Below are 18,931 nucleotides of genomic sequence, written 5' to 3'. Positions count from 1 at the left end.
ATATGTCGATGGGAGTGATGACAGGGCGGCTCCCATTAGAAACAGGATTTCCTCCCTCCTTCACCACATCTCAACCTACTTGTTTTAACGTTACAGGTGATAAACGTGTTGTTTCATGTGATATAAGTGTTAAATGTAAAGGCGGGTAAACTATGACCTCCAGTCAGTCATCATCATAAGGCACGGCACCACCAATATAAACACAAATTTGTTATTTTCAGAAAAGCTCTGAAAAGCACATTTTGATACCGTCATATAGTCAGTTCTTATATATTCAGCTCTGCTCTGGCTGTATAGTTATGTATTTACACCTATTTCTACTCTGGAAGCTAGTACAATATTCTCTAGACCTGTATATACTGTATTTCTGTTTATTATTTTTATATTGCCAAATTCCATAGCTTCCCATCAGTGTAATCAGTCAGTTTTCAACAGAGAACCATGTACATACTGTACAGATAGACCTATTTCTTGAATTTCTAATTTTTTTTTCTTCATATACTACTTACTTTGTATACAACCTCAAAGGTAGACCTATTCCCTAGGTTCTAATTTAACATCCAACGTTATATGTTTTATGTTAAATGTGACCTTCAGGAACAAACCACCAAGTCAAACTCCTTGTGAAGACTTACTTTGTCAATAAACCTGATTCTGATTCAGAAAAGTACTAATTTTTGCTAGTAATTAGTAATAATTAGTAATTAGTTTGATACTACTTACTGTGAGGTCTACAAAAAAGAAATATCTATGCTAGTCTTAAAGGGGGGTAAAACGAGCAGCTTATGTAAGAAAATTAAAATTATCTTGACACCTACATTGGGCCCCATAGAGCTGAAACTGGCCAATAATCAAATACTGATACTGGTTCAGTTTAGGGAACATTATGGGATCAGTCACTCATGTGGATTGGATTTTCATACTATTTTCACCTGTTTCATCTCTGCTGTTCCTATGACACCAACAGCTCTGGGAGTCTGACGTTGGGTTTGTGATGCATTTGTGTGTTCCTGCTGCCCCCTAATGGCTCAGTGAATCAGTGGAGAACAAGACAACTGGTCACCGGCAAAATAAAACCTTCCATCAACATATTTATTAAACTTTGAACTCATTAACAGAAACAAAACCACCTCTTTGAACCCGTTCACACGGCGATTAAACAACTAAACAAAATCTGAATGCATTTGGAGGAAAATGAGCTGCATCATCCGTCCTCTTTGGTCCTTGGAAAACACCTTGCTGCTCTTCACAAAAGGTGTTGGCTGGTTTTTGCAGAGTTTGACAGTGCTAATTCATTAGTAAGTGCAGCTTCTATTTGTTTTTGCAGAGGGAATACAGAAGCTCGATCTGTTCGGCGTACTCGAATCCTGGCCTGTGGAGAGAGGATACAACAGTTATGTTAAAGCTGCACTGGGAAACTTTGCATGTCGATGGTTCTAAATAGCAACCGTTTGAACATTTTTTACTTAAATACCCAGAAATCCTGTAGTGTGATGTCAGTAAACGTCACACGGAACACTCATGTTTACCAACCCAGCCGGTCTGTGATGCTTTATACCAAAGAAACCAAAGAGACGAGAGAGGAAAAGATCTAACGTTGGTCAGTCCAGCTTTCTCTGCTGCTGTTTAGGAAACAGTTTGGATTTCACTCTTAACTTTCGATTCATCAATTCTTGTGTGTCAAGTCTAGAGCTGCAACGATTAATCAATTAATCGATTAGTTGTCAACTATTAAATTAATCGCCAACTATTTTGATAATCGATTCATCGGTTTGAGTAATTTTTTAAGAAAAATAAGTCAAAATTCTCTGATTCCAGCTTCTTAAATGTGAATATTTTCTGGTTTCTTTACTCCTCTATGACAGTAAACTGAATATCTTTGGGTTGTGGACAAAACAAGACATTTGAGGACGTCATCTTGGGCTTTGGGAAACACTGATCGACATTTTTCACCATTTTCTGACATTTTATAGACCAAACAACTAATCGATTAATCGAGAAAATAATCGACAGATTAATCGACAATGAAAATAATCGTTAGTTGCAGCCCTAATCAAGTCATTGTCATTTGGCCAAATAGTGCAAATCTAGAGGGTCTCAGTGGGTAAGGACGCTGTTCTCTATTGCAGATCCGCTTTAATTCAGGCTGGTAGGATGGCTAAATTCTCCTATGCTAATTTAAAGCATCCTGCAGGTCTACAGATCTATCCATGGCTCACAAACCAGCATGACCTCTGACCCCCCCCCCTGTCCCTCTCACCGTCCGGGCGTCTCCAGGATCAGAGGGATGTCGTCCAGCCTCGGCTCGTTGACGACATCTCGGAAAGCCGAGATTCCGATGTGACCTTTCCCGACGTCCTCGTGGCGGTCGAGGTGGCAGCCCAGCTTCCCTGCAAACCACGACGACAGAAACGGGAAAGATCATGACGGTTTAAACGATTTACAAAGCAGGGGCCGGATTCAGTTCTCTTCAGAGGGATTTTAAGAAATTAGCCAAGAATCAATTTTAGGAAGTTCTTAAGAACAATTCCCCAATATTTTCTTAAGATTAGTTTAATCCTTTTGCAAACTTCTCTTGGTTTCTTACTTGAACTTCTCAAATAGGGTCGACCTAGCAATCGGAATGTAAACAAGCATTAGATTTTGTTCAAGTGAATGAATTTAAAAGCTTACATTTTCACTGCAAACATTTTAAGAAAAGTAGAAGATTATCTTAAAGTTAGGGAAAAATTAAAGAACAAAATTCGCTTTCAAGAATTCCAATTATTCATAGATTTTTTTCTTAGGAAACAAAACAATAAAGAAAGTTAAGAAAATACTTTAGAACTGTTTTACTATGAGGTTTTCCTATGGTTTTGTGAATGTGCCCAGGAGGTTTTTCCTTCATCTCCTCTATTAGCATGTAAATAAACTACTGAATCCATGAGAAAATCCTCCCTTTCCCCCCAAAAAAAACTGAAAGCACAGACGTGATTTCTACCTGCACAATAACACATTCAAACCACTTATGTCAGTAACTTGTGTAATAATAATTTTAATTGTGTTGCTTGTGTTGTACCTTTGGAGTCGTTCAGATGGATGGCTCTGAGATAGTGGATCCCCACTTCCTGATCAAACTCATCCAGCACGGCCTTCACTCCTCCCTCTGCAGCCAGGTCGTAACCTAGCAACACAAGAAACCTTCAGGCTCATCCACAACTAGAAGAACACTTCTGAAGAAACAGGAACACTGGGTCGTTCAGTACTTTTGGGCTGCCAATATAATGCATTTCTTCCAAAGCTACAAACCAAAATTGAGTTTTGCTGGCCTTGTTTTCAGCTTGACCACCAGGCATTTTTGAGTTTATCCAATGGGGTTTGAAAGAGTTTCATAAACCCAAAGCATGGCAGAATTTTCTCAACCCACAGAAGACAATATGATCCTTCAATTGAAGTGAAAATCACCAAAATTGGAGTTACAGAGTTCTCACACGACACCAGAGATATGCATTTCTTCTTGAGCTCCAAAACAAAAATGCAATTCACTGATTTCTGATGATTTGGTGCAAAACAGATCAACATCACGTGTCTCTCACCTGCTGAGAAGGCGTGGCAGGTATCCAGACACACTCCGACTCTGCTCTGGTCTCTCACCTTGTCTATGATGCTCCGCAGCTCGGAGAATTTGCCGCCCACCGTGCTGCCCTGACCGCTCATGTTCTCCAACACTGACCACAGGAAGAACACACACACAGAGAGAGAGAGAGAGAGGGAGAAAGGGAAATTTGATGCACCCATCGCAACTAGCCAATATTTTCCTCTCCCTCCTAACGCACCCGATACACACAGGAATTAGATTCAGCCTGTTGTTCATTCCTAAACCACAGCCTGAAGCCAATTTTGCGCTACCACTTCCGTGTTTTTGCAGGCATGACATCAGTGGCATTTCAGGTATTCCAGTCTGTCATCAGCTTATGTGAATCGAAAGTAATGCAACACTAGTGTCAACTTCTGCCAATCAGAAGTGATGTGTTAACTCGAGGGCCGACCCCAGTTCAAATGGCTTGGTACAGGATGGCCGGCTGCCAGCAAAAACTAAAATGATGGTCTACTGCTTGATTTTGAAGCATTAGATTATTGATTTGAGGTAATGAAACATTAAACCCCGAATAAGGATCAAATCTGTATATTATAGCCCAATTTGAAAAATTACAACCGAGGCGAATAACCCACTAATTGTGCTTTTAGTGGCATTAGATTTGAATTAGTGTGAATTGGGGTCTGGCCACTACTGCAAAATTCCCACTGAGGAATTTTACATTGATTAGCTGTTTAAAAGACATCTAAATGTTATAGACGTCTAGCCTAAAATGAGGCTACATAGGGTTTAAAAGTGAAAGCTTAGTAGATGTCTACGTCTTAGACCAGTGGTTCTCAACGTGGGGTCCGGGGACCACCAGGGGTCCTTGAGGGGGTTCCAGGGGGTCCCCAGCAAATTGGTGAATTGTTAAACTTCACCATTATCTCATTTACAAGAAGTTAACACAGTTAGAGAATGTAGAAGAATGATTTTGATCATAATTTACCTGTTTTCTCTCGACCTACAATACAGATACTCAAGGAATTGTGGACAAAATCATATCTAACAATAAAAATATTCTCAGATATATACATATATTCTCAAATACACTCTCATTAAATGGGGTTAGGGTTAATTTTGTCCCTAATGTGGACAAAATTAGGGGTCCTTGATATGAAAAATGTTGAGAATCACTTTCTTAGACTACTTCTTCAGGGATATATTTTTGTGCATATTTTTGATATTTACAGCTGTTTATGCATCGTTGAAATATTTAATAATCTATTAACTGCTTGGATCTAAAATTGAGCTATACATTGCCAAAAAGATCTTTGGCTATATGAGAGCTAAAGCATAGACGCAATGTTAAAATGAAGTCTAGTGCTCAGTTGGTTCCCTCGCTCTGTTGAGACTTGGATTCGAAGACACACACACACACACACGCCCGACCAAAATACCTGTCACCACAGCAGGCGTCTGCTGGTGAGCGTGGTTAATGGCCGTCGCTATCTTGTCCACACACTGCTGGGTGGTGATGGAGCCGAGCGAGGAGCCGGGGTGGAAGTTGTAGAGCGTGAGGCCGAGGGCGCTGCAGCGGCTCAGCTCGTCCACCAGCATGGCCTGGCTCTTCTCAAACACATCTGGGTGGAACAGGGCACACAAAACACCGGACGAGTGTCAAATTAGAACAGAGGACACTGTTGGAGATGAAATATGAGATTAATTAAACAAGGTTATTGAGAGTGGGAGGGAGAGAGAGTAGGGTCAGAATTGGGATGAGACAAAAGCGATGTCTGATATCTTTCCGCCTGTCCATCCATCAATCCATCTCACTATCCAGAGGTTTTAATTCCTTGAGACTTGACTTGATGCATGAGGAGAAGACTTGAGACTTGACTTGACTTGGGTTCTGGTGACTTGGGACTTGACTCTGACTTGTACTTTGATGACTTGAAAAGGTTTCTAAAGTCTTGACTTGAGATCTTGTGTTTGTGTAAATGACTTAGATTGAAAGTGATGAGATTTGTTCCAGCAGACGACTGAATTTAAATTCTGTTTTCTGAATTTGCATGGAATGATTGAATTTATTGAAGTTGAAACTGATTATAGAAATAAAATTCATGATGCTCTCCTATTAAAACCATATTCCACTGAAAAGTCCTAGATATTTCGTTTTCTTTAAGATATTAAATTAACCTCTGTCCCTATCAAACAAACCCTCTTTAGGAGATCCACAGTTCATCAGGTAGGAGCCGTGAGGCAGGATGTGAGCCGGGTCGAACCCCTGCAGGACGCACTGCTCCTGAAACTTGGCGGCGGCCGTCGGGTCCAGGCCGGGCCTCTTCCAGGACCGCTGGGACCCGAGGAACAGGGCGAAACTACGGCCACCCATCTCCGTGCAGGACGTCACCGCTTTCCATATCCCACCTATGGACATGAGGGGGGAAGATGAGTTATAAATGGTGACAATGTTCAAATTTCTATCAAATTCTTGCAGTACAATAGGGCTTGGCGATAATTAAATATATAGTTTATCGTCTTTCAGTGGAATCATATTGTGATGATGATAATTTTGGCATATTGTGACACAATTCTGCTGTCTAAACTGATGATAACAAGCACATTTTATTTCAAAACTGACAAAATAAGGTATGAAGCATATTAAGAAATATTATTTGAAATTTTTAGAGTTTTGTTTTACCTCACACCTAATATTACCATTCGTTATTTAATTTGATTATTTAATATGTTATTTTGCATATGTGAGCCATATCGTGATACATATCGCTAAAAATTATTATCGTGATACTGATTTCATTCATATTGCCCACCCCAAGAACCATGATTGTGTGTGTTTGAGTGACTGAAGGGAGGTTTAACATGAGGAAAAATTAGACATTACCTTGAATGCCAACATGAGCCCCAATATATTTCTTATTTCCACGGTGTTTCCTCCCACTCTCCCTTCTCTCCTCAGCCCCCTTGTCTTCCTCCTTTCCTTCCTTGTCTCCTTCCAGTGCCTCCTCGGTTTTCCTTTTCCTTGCTGCTCTCGTTTTTGGACCCATGCTAGCAAGACGAAAATATAATCACCGTTAGGCAACGATTATGAATCTGCAAATTCCTGCCAGAGTCCCCTTCTGGTTCAGTCTTGCCACTTGCTGCTGAAAATGTGCGTATGACAGAGCGAAGGGAGGGCTGTTAAGCTACGAAGCACGCACAGATGTGCTAAGGCTGAATCTCAAAAGTTTATGAAGGTCAAAAAGCGTCTTTTATGCATCCCTCCTGACAGCAGCTAGCCAGTCACAGAGCTTCCACGCAGCTGCCACAGGCTGGCCATTGGAGACGCTTCATGCTGAGCAGCAAAATGGCCGACCGTCAACCGACTGACTTCACAGCGCTTTGAAATTCAAATTCTTCTGCACATTAGGGTTTACACTATCACAACGTTAGTACTTATTTACAAGTCAGTAGCTTATTAGGAGTGTATTTCATTATCTGCCACTTACTTGATTATCCGCTCAGGCGTCGCTGTTCTTGTAGCCTCGACGAATGCCTCAAAAAGCTAGAAAAAAAAATTCGCACTGAAGCACTTTAGCAGGCTAGCTAGCACGCTAGCTATTCTTCATATGTGATTCCTGAGGTGAGTAGCCGACGTTTGCGATACGCAAAATATTTTGCAAGTGTTTCAAATCGTGTTGTCATTGGATTGTTTATATGTATACATTGGAGTTACATAAGCGTCAATTTATGTAAGGTATTTGCTAATGTAGCGAATGCAATGAAAAATGCCACTGCGCTAGCCAAGCTAACGCCGTTAGCCAGCAGTACTAGTAGTGCTAGTGAGTAACTTAGCTAACGTTAGCACTGTGATAGCAGCGTTTGTGGTTGTGCGTTAGGTGGGTGGCTTAGTTAGGGCTCGGTATATTTGCTGTGAAGGATCGTTGTATACACAGAACCGAGTCGTTACCAAACTGGCCGACAGTTGATCTAGGATCAGAAAGATTTGTTTTTGTATGCGCTACGTGCTTTTCGATGCGTGCTTACTTCACAAGTGATGCTAAGGTAACGTTAACTATTGCTTTGCAGACATCAGATGTCAACCAATTGTTGTAGCTAACGTGGTAAACATAATTTGCTAGTAAGCTTGCTGCTTGTGTTAACTTGTAAGGGCAGGAGTGTTAAAACTGATTATTTCAGTTTGTACGCAGTGCAATTTCAACGTCCATGAGCACGTATGTGGCATCACTGTCTTCAGTTAACATGATCTGCTTGTGTGTGATTTTCGTGAACACATAACCATTTGTAGCATGCCGTGGATGCTGTAGATGACCAGCTGGTTATAATATCGACAAGACAACAGATAGCTAGCTCACTGCAGTGTTTTGAAGGGCAGTTGGGCAACGTTGAAGGCAGGTCTGACAGCTCGTAACGCTGCTGTGTATCACGGCTGAAGCTCGGTGGTTTTCTGATGCGCCAGGCCTGAGCTGAGGTTAGTAAAGCTTCAACATGCCAGGTTCGTTTTCCCTGAATCCTGTCTGCTGGAAGAGTTATGGCCCTGAATCGAAACTGTGCAAGACACAGGCACTGTCAGCTCTTACGTGTTTAAAATGTCTGTTCTCTTCGAGGCTTATACATCAACATTTTAGTTCCCACAAGCTTGGTTAGGGCTTACTGCACATTCATATATTGGGGATCCTAATGACAGTGCAATATTTTCTGCCCTAGGAGTATGTGTGTGTGTGTGGGTGGGTGGGTGGGTCTGTGCTTTCTTGTTCCACAGCTCCCATAGCTGGTAAAGAGAATGTAGAAAAGCTGAGCGTAAATGGAAGGCTAATAAATTACAGATCTTCCATGATATCTTGAGGAATCGAATGCTCACATATCAGAAAATGGTTAAGGATGCAAGAGCTGCTTTTTTTTCTCAGACCTTATATCTAAAAACTGTCACAACTCTAAGGTGCTGTTCCAAGCCATAGATTCTGTCATTAGCCCCTCCCCCAGCCACAGCCTTGAAGCCTCCAGAGAAGTTGTTTTACTCAGAAGGTTGAAAATATAAGATGTCAGATTTCACCTGCTGACAGGGACTCCTCTGTTGAGTTGGAAAATTTCTTTATTGTTTTTAAAGGATATTGTCTCTCAAATGAGGTCCTCTACTTGCTGTTCTGATGTTGTTCCAACAAAATTTCTCAGAGATGTCTTTGACACAGTAGGTCCTAGTATTCTGTCTATTGTCAACAGTTCTCTGGCCACAGGAACTTTTCCTTCTAGTTTTAAGCATGCAGTAGTTCGGCCTCTTCTTAAAAAGCCCAGCCTTGATGCATCTGATCTTACTAATTTTAGACCCATCTCTAAACTGCCTTTTTTTATCAAAAGTTTTTACCCAATTAATATCTTATCTGAACCATAATAATATTTTTGAAAAATTCCAGTCAGGTTTTAGAGCATTACACAGCACAGAAACCGCCCATGTCAAAGTAGGTAATGACTTCCTCCTCACAGGAGATGCAGGAGAATGCTCAGTCTTAATCCTTCTAGACCTGAGTGCAGCTTTTGACACCGTAGATCATGCTATTTTAATTGAGCGCCTTGAACAGTGGGTAGGCGTCTCAGACTTAGCACTGAGTTGGCTTAAATCCTATTTATCTAATAGGACCTTCTCTGTCACAATAAGCAAGTCATCGTTGACCACAGCAGACATCACCTGTGGGGTTCCACAGGGCTCAATTCTTGGCCCCATCCTCTTCTCCCTCTACATGCTTCCACTTGGTCATATAATTCGTAAGCATGATGTTTCCTTTCACAGCTATGCTGACGACACACAGTTATATCTACCCTTAAGACATAACGATCCCAACTGCTTTAATACTCTCAGAAACTGTTGGATGTCACAAAACTTTCTTCAGTTAAATAAAAGCAAAACTGAAATAGTCTTATTTGGGCAGCCCAACGCAAGAAATCTTATTTTACATGATCTAGGTGACTTATCATCTAACATAAAGCCTGTGGCCAGAAACTTAGGAGTGATTTTTGACAGTGACCTGACTTTCGAGGAGCAGGTAAAGAGAGTCGTGCAGTCCTGCTTCCTTCAACTTAGAAATGTATCAAAAATCAAGTCATTTTTTATCTCATGCTGATTTAGAGAAGGTAATTCATGCTTTTATTTAATCTTGTCTAGACTATTGCAACTCTCTCTATACCTGCCTCAGTCAAAAATCAATCTCACGTCTCCAGCTTGTTCAAAATGCTGCAGCTAGAATTTTAACTGGCACTAAACGTAGAGACCATATTACCCCAGTCTTAACACATCTGCACTGGCTACCAGTAAGATTTAGAATTGATTTTAAGATTTTACTGATTACATTTAAAGCACAGAAAGGTCTAGCCCCTAGCTATATTGCTGACCTTTTAACTCTTTTTGAGCCGGAACGCAGCCTTCGATCCTCAGGCAAGGCCCTTTTGGTTGTTCCACAGTCTAGGCTCAAGACCAAAGGTGACTGCGCTTTCTCTATTAGGGCGCCTAGACTTTGGAATGACCTGCCTGATTTAGGCTAGCTAAATCAGTTTCATCTTTTAAATACCTTCTAAAAACACACTTATATAAACAGGCTTTTATGTGAATCACTCCCTATGCACTGCTGTTCGGGAGTTTGGAATCGCTGAGGGGTCTTAGTGTTTCCTGGGGGAGGCTGGTGGTGCTTTTGTTCGCTGGGGTGGCATTGAACTGGTCGGGGAGTGCAGCCGGGGCATTGACGGTGTTGCGGACTGCTGCCTCTGTTTTCGGGTGGCTGTTCTGTTCTTGGGACTTTCTGTTCATCGGGAGTCCTCCGTTTGCGGTGGTGACATCTTTGCCGGCCTTGGGTGTTCTGGCTGTCGGGCTTTCGGGATTCTCGGTTGGGGTTTCGCCGCGCGCTTCCTGCGGCGCTTGCCATGGGTGCGATTGGCTTGTGGGGCGTTTCTCGCGGGCCTTGCGTTCAGGCTGTTTCCCGCGGGGGCTCGATGGGGTTTGGATCGGGCGGTTTTGCTGGTCGGTCTGTTGGGGGCGGTGCTCGTCTCTCCTGACTCGGCGGTTGGTTGTTGTTTTGGGGGATGGGGGCTGTTTCCGTGCATGGGGTTGCCGGGAGGCTGGGGATTTCATGCTGGGGTGTGCACCTTTGTGTGGCGGTCTTCTTCAGTTTCTTGGCGGTGTCGTGCTTGGGGGTGGCTTACGTCTCTCGGGGTGGCGGGCGGCTGGCGGGTTTGTGGAGACGGGTGCTGTCTCTGGTGGGTTGGCCGGTGCGGTCGCCCGGTCTGGGTCCTGTCGGGCTTTTGTGGGGGCGGCTTGATCGTGGGTTCCGTGGTGGATGCCCTGTGGGCCGTTTGCGCCGGTGGGGTGGGGCTTCGCCGGGTGTCTTGGGGGCCTGGCGGCTGGAGTGCCTGGGGTCTGCGGGGCTGCCGCTGCTGCGCATGGGGGATTCTTTGATGGGCCGGGGGTTTGGGGAGTGGAGCAGTCGTTTGGAGTGGAGGTACAGTATTGGTTTGTGGCATTGTCAGTGTCTCGGCTCTATTTCTGATCGGTTTGGTGCTGCCCTGGTGGGTTGGGGTATCGGTCTCTTTCAGGGGCATGGAGATTTCTTGGTGGTTCCGGACTCTTGAACGGTAGTGTAGCCTACTTGTACCTGTATCTCCATTTTATTGCTTTCTTGTGTTTTGGCGCACACTTTTATTTAAAGTTCCATCTGTTTTTAATTGTATCTCTGTTTGTTTGTTTGTTTTTTTAGTTGTACCTGTTTATCTCTTGTATTACCTTTTATTCCTATTTTTTATAATTCTTTTTCGGCACACACTTCTATGTAAAGTTCGATCTGTTTTTAATTGTATCTCTGTTTGTGTGTTTTTAGTTGTACCTGTTTACCTCATATATTACCTTTTATTCCTATTTTCTAGTATATATATTTTTTTTAAATTTATTTTTCTATCATTCATTGTGGTAGTTTCACATCACTGCTTTTGGGTTTTATTGTATGTAAAGCACTTTGTAAACATTGTTTTTAGAAAAGTGCTATACAAATAAAGTTATTATTATAAAGAGCCTAATCCTCAAAATATGCTCACATTCCAGCTCAGAAATAATTTAAAGAGATGATTGGGTTTCAAAAGTTTAATTGGTGCTTGTTTTGGTTTACATAACCGTATAAAGCTTCTGTCAGTGTGTTGACAAGATATAAGTTAGCTGACCAAAGCCCCTCCCCCCCCCCCTCTATGTAAACTGTCTAAAAGGGTTGAAATAGAGGGTGATCAGCTTACAGTTTTCTGCATGCTTACGACGAGGATAATTACAGTGTTTGTTGCCCTCATGTCCAGCAATATTCTTAGCTGTAGCACCTGATGGCTGATTCATCCTGTCAAGCATGCAGTCCATTGTAGCTCATGCACATTGATGGAAGCTCACATGGCCACGTAGCGACTGTGATGTTGCCTTTTGCCGTCCTAATTTCCGCTGCTTTGCTATGAGCGCTGTTGCCCTGTGTTATGTGAGCAGTGTTTTATGTTACAGATAAAAGCCAATGACTATCCAGGAAAACACTCGATGATTAAAGGGTGAATGTGTGACCAAATGTTGAAATATGTCCGTCTTTTCTCCACCTCTAGAAAGGAGTATCAGGACAGGAGCAGTAGTTCATGGAAGACAAGAAAAGGAAAAAAGACGACAAAAGGAAAAGGGAAACCTCTCAGAAGGTAAGCATGTTCGATGTTCATTTGTTTATTGATTAGACTCCCTCAGTAAAAGTCTTATTCATCTCTGTTTAGGTGTGCTACTTAGGCTCTTTATTGGGAGGTGTGAGAGTTGTTTGAGTTGGCAATATGTTAATGATTGGTTTTCAGCACTACAGTTAAATTTATGACCACGGTACCTTTATATCAAAAGGAACTGATGCCATTACTGTTATGTAAGGGCTTTCTAGGATGAAGGCATCAGCTTAATGGCCACATTAGAGCGTTAATGTGCATAGTTCAGTCTAGGTTTCTGAAGAACCGGTTATGGGACATTATGAGCATCTGAGCATCTTATCTCCACAAACAAAGTTATACGACTCCAGACTAACCTTTTCCCATTGGAGGATGGTTCCACCAACTGCATATGTTGTTGGCACTAGCAGATAATGTGGTGGCAGGGGGATAGTTTAGTCAAGACACTGCTTCACACACAGTAATTGATGTTGAAATATGTTGCCTGTTTAAATTAATGTTGTTTTCCCTAGAACATGACATTGCACTGTATCAGTTGGAGAAAGCCATACACAGTTTTGTTCACATCCTCTTCATGCTAGATTTTGGTTTGCCATAGTCAGTGTTGAAGAGTTTAAAACTATAAATAAGTGAATTCTAATAATTTGTTTGCCTTCAAAGTCTCCTTATAAGCTATATTATTTATTACTTAGTAGTATTTAAGATATCACTTTATTAATCCCCTTGGGGAAATTTGTGAATTTAACATAATACATCCTTACCATCAGATGTTGACATGGCTTCCATGCTCTCCACCCCCAAAACATCACACACGTTTATCATAGAAAATTTCCACTGTCCCAGTTGTATTCACCACTTTTGGGTCATACATGTGCACTCAACACGTAGTTACAATATTTTTGCACTTCAGTTCTACATTAGTTTCAGGAAGTGTTTCTCCTCAATACCAAAAGCAAGCTCTCCATATCACCTCTGGCTGATTATGATGCTTTTTAAATCTTTTTCCACTCAAGATTGGTTAGTATTTACCTACTACAGTTCATATTTTTATTTATTTATTTTTTTTATTACATTCAGCTGTCATTCAAACCAGTGGGATTTATGCGAGAACAGAGTGAAAAGTTCTGATGAGTTCTTATGGACTAATCTTCATGAGAAATCACTTACATTCTTTAATGCCTTTTAGAAAACACAAAACATTGCTTTAGTATTTTATTTTTCTTTCTTCAGGGAAATTCTGAATCAAGATTTTATAGACCTGGCTTGGGTTTTAAGTCGCACTGGTATGACCAAAGAAAACATTAAGTGGCACTGCTGGAAAGAAGACCAAATGGTCACACTCTGGAGACCTGAGTTATGTTTGGATTACGTCTCTCAGCGTTAGCAGAGGACTGTTAAAGACACAACAAGTCTCAACAGCTAAGGGATCTTGAATAGAGGACTGATTATTTATTATACCTGGCACACCTAGACTAGAGATTTTTTTTCTTTCTCTAACCACCATCATGGATTCTTTCCTGTAAATGCTCACACTGTCTTTCCTGCTTAGTTCAGCCTACATTGTTTTACTGAGGTTTGACGTGTTGGATGAATGACATGTCACTTATTCACGGCATTCTGACTTTGATGTCTTATTAAATGGTGAATTGACAACTGATGTGTTTTTTTCTGCTCATTTTAGGTTGCAGAGCAAAAAAACAAAGGTAAGCAGCATAGTGATGTCTGTGTTTTGTTGTTCAGTTTATGTTGTTGCTATGTTCACAAAACCACCACTGCCTCTCTACTCAAACTTGACTTATCATTTTCTGTATTTTCCAATTTTTTTCAGTTGTGATAGTTTGTTGGCTGTGGTGATTGTTGTATTTTGCATTTTGTGTATCACCGCTCCTGCAACATACTATCCAATAGGTTGCTAGATAATGAACACTCCCCCATTTCCTCTTATGCTTCCATCAACGTGTCTTGGTAAATTGTTTATAAATGTTGCTAGTAGCCTTTCTGTCAAAATGACAATAAACAGAGAGTTGTATCTGCATCTGGGAATTTTTTCTAGCATCCTACCTGTCCCTATCTCCTTCATTCTTAAACAGAAATGTGATGTTTACAGAAAATTAACTGTGCAGTGTTCTCCTTTAATGTACCAGGTTATATGGTTCTGAATTTCATCCCCTCCCTTCCTCTCTCTGCCTTGCCCTTCCTGTAGTGCCAGACTTGACCAAGCCGGCGTCAGCCCAGTCTCCTGCCACCCAGAGCAGCTCTGCCTCCCCCAGCCCTGGACCCACCCCCTCTGCCTCTCCCTCCCCAGCCACCCCGGGCCCTGGCAGTGCTGCCACCCCATCACAGGGCGGCAACAATGCCAAGCGCCTGGCGGTGGCCAACGGACAGCCCCCCTCCACCACCGGTTCTTCCTCCACCGCTGGCGGCCCCAGTGCCACTGGAAACGGCAATACGAGTAGCGGCGGTGGTGCCCAGGCGCCTCAGCAGCAGCGCTACATGCCGAGAGAAGTGCCGCCGCGATTCCGCTGCCAGCAGGACCATAAAGTGCTACTGAAGAGGGGTCAGCCGCCACTGTCCTCCATGCTGCTGGGAGGGGGAGGAGGAGGAGGAGGAGGGGATGGCCCCAATGCAAACATGGCTGCTGCCTCAGGTAAATGTCAGGGTTAGTGAATGGGATGTCATAGGTCACATTCAGGATAGATGCATTCTATGCAAAATTTGTTTAGGTGATTGTCTCTGCAATAAGTGCATTAGGCTTTGTATGTTAGCCTTTTGAAAACACAAAGTGCCATCTTCTTGACCCTTATTGTCTCTGTGTTGTGGGATTTGCCTTTTCAGATTCCGGTGCAGCTGCCTCCTCACTAGCCCTCACCTCATCATCAGTCGCTGCTTCTACTACTACTTCTAATTATGCAAATTCCATGTGGGGGGCGGGCTCAGGCAGCCAGGCCTCCTCTCAGGGCAGGGAGAAGGTGATTGTCGATGGCAACGACCTGGAGGAGTGGCCTAGCATCGCTGGCGGTGACGGGGGAGGAGCTTCAGTCACCATGGCTGGTGGGGGCAGCGGCAACAACGGAATGCCTGTGAACAGCAGCATCAGTGCCTCTGGCAACCAATCCTCGCCCACTTCCTCGTTCTCTTTGCCCAATGAATGTATGCAGTCGTCCGGTGGTGTGGCGTGGGGGACGGCTGCCTCCCAGGGTCATCTTGGAGGAGGGAATGCAGCAGCTGCAGCTGGGCCGCTGCTACAGCAGCCCTCCTCACTTTCCAAAGCCTCCGCTGTGCCAGGGAGCCATGACGCCGGTGGCCCCATCGATGGCAGCAGTGGGATTCCAGGTGCCAACTTCAACCCAAATGCCAACCCTTCGGCCTGGCCTGCCCTAGTGCAGCAGGATGGGCCCGCTGCTGCAGGGGAAGGAGGTCCGTCTTCCTTCCATCACCAGGGCCCCGGAGGGTCTTTGTCTGCCAACAACCCTGCCTCCCTGGGCCTGGGGGTGGGAGCCGGGGCAGTCGGGGTGCTGGGGGGTCACCCACCTTTATCTGTGAATCAATCAAGCGCCCATCAGCACCAACTTCACCAAATGCAATCCAGAGACAGAGAGATGGGAGGGGGAAAGTGGGAGAGCGGATCAGCAGGACCAAAAATGGCAGGGGGGGAGGGGATTGGGGGAGGAATGGACCGTGGTGTGGGAGGAGGGGGGGTCAGCGGGGGAGACCACAGCCTCGCCTCCTCATGGAGAGGCCAGCCTTCTTACCCTGCTGCTAACTCCAAAACGGGTGCCTCAAGGACTGACGGATGGGAGGGCGGAGGAGGTGGCACAGGGGGATTCGGAGCTGCTGAAGGGGATAACGGGACCTCAAGTTGGGGGTTCTCGGGTTCCACTAGTGGGGTTAACACTTGGGGTAGCGCTGGAAGTGGGGGAAGCAGTGGTCAAACCTCCGGGGTATCTCAGGGAGGGTGGGGGTCATCAGGAGCAGGAGGGGAGAGAGGGGTGTCTGGTGGAGACTGGGGTGGGAACTCCACTGGTATGGGTGGAGCTAATCCAGGAGGGGAGGGACTGGGTGGAGCCTGCAGCAGTAACAGCAGCAGTAGTGGGGGCAGCACCACTGGCAATCCCCCTGCCACCTCCTCTTCTTCCCCAACAGCCACCACTATGACCAGAGCTTGGGACAATCAGAAGGGGGAGGGAGAAACGGGGGAGTGGGGCGGGGGAGCAGGAGGACAGGGAGGAAGAGGAGGATCTTCGTCCAGCGGCGGGAATTCCAGAAGCGGGAGTGGGCCTCAAAGCGGTCAACGGACCCAACGCCCGCCACCTAACGCTGAAGCTGCCTTACAGAACCTGCTCAGCCGGTCCGATCTGGACCCCCGGGTCCTGTCCAACACGGGCTGGGGCCAGACCCAGATCCGACAAAACACGGCCTGGGACCTCGAAGCAAATGCAGGAGGAAGTAGAGGTGGATCATCATCAGCTACATCCAAACACCCATCTTCTGTTGGTTCCTCTTCTCAGTATTCTGGTGGTCCCAGAGCCCCGATCACTGATCCTGTGGGTCCAGGGGCCAATCCCTCCCTGGCTCCCTCTGCTGGTTCGTCTGGAGAGGGCTGGGAGAGCAGCAGCAACAGTAGCAGTAGTGGGGCCTCTCTGTCTGGGAGGGCCCCGCCGCCTTCAGGCCCCAGCACCAGGAATCTCGGCGTCTCACAATCTGGGTCAGTAAGCTCCACTGGGGCTGGTATGGGATCAGGGGGACTTGGATCGGGACACAGCCAGCAGGGGAAGGCCACAGGCTGGGGTGGAGGAGGGATGGGAGCTGGGGAAGGCCAGCAGGCCAAAGGGTGGGGGAATGAGGAGTGGAGAGACAATAGAGGAGGAAATGGAGGAGGTTGGGGCGATGTTGGACAACAGGGTAACCCAGCAAGTGGAGGCTGGGGAGGGAGTCAGGAGGAGAAAGGGACAGGGGGATGGAAGGAGAGGGGAAGGGATGGAGGAGGAAGTGGGTGGGGTTCAGGACAGAGAGCCGGGGGAGGTGGGAACTGGGGAGAGCAAGAGTCCAAATCAAACAGTGGAGGAGGAGGGGGATGGGAGGATGAGAGGAAAGGTGGAGGAGGAGGAAACTCAGGTGGGGATTCAGATGTGGGTGCATGGGGGAGCTGGGATGAGGGCGCCCCCCGGAGGACCTGGGGAGCAGGAGGCACAGGGGGAGGAGGGAGCGGAGGAGGGGGGATGGGTGGAGTCGGGGACATGGGGTCCAAACCCCATCAAAGTTGGAGTGGAGGGAATGGTGGCGGAAACAAAATGCACCAGATGCCAAACAGCCAGTCGGGCTCCATCAAAGGCCCACCGGCACAACTGCAACAGCAACAATCACAGCCCCGCAATCAGCATCCACAGCAGCAGCAAGCGCTGGACCAAGGGGCTATGCAAGGGGGCTGGGGGCGGAAACCCGTCTCCCAAGCCCAGAATCAGAACCAAAGCTCAGGCTGGACCTCGGGGCCCATCCCCAGCGGCCCTGGAGGAAGTGCAAGTGGATCTGAACCAAGCGGCTGGGAAGAACCCTCGCCGCAGTCCATAAGCAGGAAGAACGAGATAGATGATGGAACATCAGCATGGGGAGACCCAACCCATTACAACTACAAGCCGGTCAACCTGTGGGATAAGAACAGCGCCCCCGCTGGCCAGCAGCTGCATGGCCAGGGTCAGGCTCAGCAGCAGCAGCCGCAGCAGCCGCAGCCACAGCCGCCGCCGCAGCAGCAGCAGCAGCAGCAGCAGCCACAGCCACCGCCGCAGCAGCAAGGACCTCCAGTACAGCAGCAGCCCAGCAGACAGGCTTCAGGTCTTGTGGGGAACAGAGACATCAACACTGGGCATGGATCTGGGAAAGCTCCAGCTATGGGTAAGAGACGAGAAGAGCTGTTCTGTCACATTTTCTCAGTAAAAATTGTGATTTTGAAAGTGTCATATGGTAGAAGGTTGAATTATTTTATTTGAATTCAATATTTCTTTCTTCACAAAATGTTCAGTCATAGGGAGAGACCAACCACTCCATAATTGCCCTCTCAGTTCTCTGTGGCTCTCCCTTCCAAGGAAAGACAGGAAGGGCAGGGCAGGAAACTATTTGATCAACCAACCATAGCAGCTTTTACATCCTAAAGTCATTTTCACTATTTTATCAGAAACTAGATTTTTTTAAAAAGAATAGAACCTCCAATTGACGGATGGTTATTGTATTTATATATATTTATTTATTATATAAGTGTCTGGTAGAGTAGACAAACTGCTCAGGCACTACCAAAACTTACCAGCATTTGTCTTAGCAATTCCCCTATTGTGGAGGGAAATAAGGGGCAATGTTTGGTTGTGTGAGGTGAGTCCTTAATGTTTTGAGTCAAGCCTGGTTGGTGACTGAGATTTTCAGACCGTTGTACACATAGAAATTCCATAAATCAACACTGTCTTGGTGTTATAGAAGTAGAATATAGGTCATTTTCAGCCAGACACCTGCATGCTATCTCTGCAGTTCCATGTCAAAAACCAAGATACTGTCAGCCAATGAGAGCCCTATACTGTAGCTTGAGTGGGCGCACCAACTGAAGCTACAGCTGTGGTAAAATAAACACAATTTCTGCGAATGAACCGTCTCTGTTTGCTA

The 18,931-nt window shown here is 45.2% G+C and overlaps 2 protein-coding genes across 3 annotated transcripts in view; one reads left to right on the top strand and one right to left on the bottom strand.

The window, feature by feature from the left end:
* Positions 1-1,071: 1,071 nt before the first annotated feature.
* On the bottom strand, positions 1,072-7,134 carry LOC139910951 (putative endonuclease 4). The gene is made up of 8 exons (XM_071898423.2): positions 7,066-7,134; positions 6,462-6,625; positions 5,777-5,986; positions 5,017-5,199; positions 3,576-3,707; positions 3,059-3,163; positions 2,261-2,390; positions 1,072-1,372 (listed from the first exon to the last, which is right to left on the bottom strand). Exons 2-8 carry the CDS (start codon positions 6,622-6,624, stop codon positions 1,312-1,314), a joined length of 984 nt encoding a protein of 327 aa, XP_071754524.2. The 5' UTR covers position 6,625; positions 7,066-7,134; the 3' UTR covers positions 1,072-1,311.
* tnrc6ba (trinucleotide repeat containing adaptor 6Ba) overlaps positions 7,086-18,931 on the top strand; it is a 30,615-nt gene continuing 18,769 nt past the window's right edge. For both annotated transcript variants that reach the window (XM_071898422.2, XM_071898421.2), the window contains exons 1-5: positions 7,086-7,199; positions 12,188-12,274; positions 13,968-13,989; positions 14,490-14,933; positions 15,122-18,175. In XM_071898422.2, coding sequence (XP_071754523.2) covers positions 12,218-12,274; positions 13,968-13,989; positions 14,490-14,933; positions 15,122-18,175 — 3,577 coding nt within the window. In that variant the 5' untranslated portion in view covers positions 7,086-7,199; positions 12,188-12,217. The remainder of the gene's footprint in view (positions 7,200-12,187; positions 12,275-13,967; positions 13,990-14,489; positions 14,934-15,121; positions 18,176-18,931) is intronic.

The sequence above is a fragment of the Centroberyx gerrardi genome, chromosome 20 (genome assembly GCF_048128805.1).
Source record: "Centroberyx gerrardi isolate f3 chromosome 20, fCenGer3.hap1.cur.20231027, whole genome shotgun sequence".
Lineage (NCBI taxonomy): Eukaryota > Metazoa > Chordata > Actinopteri > Beryciformes > Berycidae > Centroberyx > Centroberyx gerrardi.
Note: the sequence above shows the minus strand (reverse complement) of the source record. Positions and strands in the feature narration are given on the sequence as shown.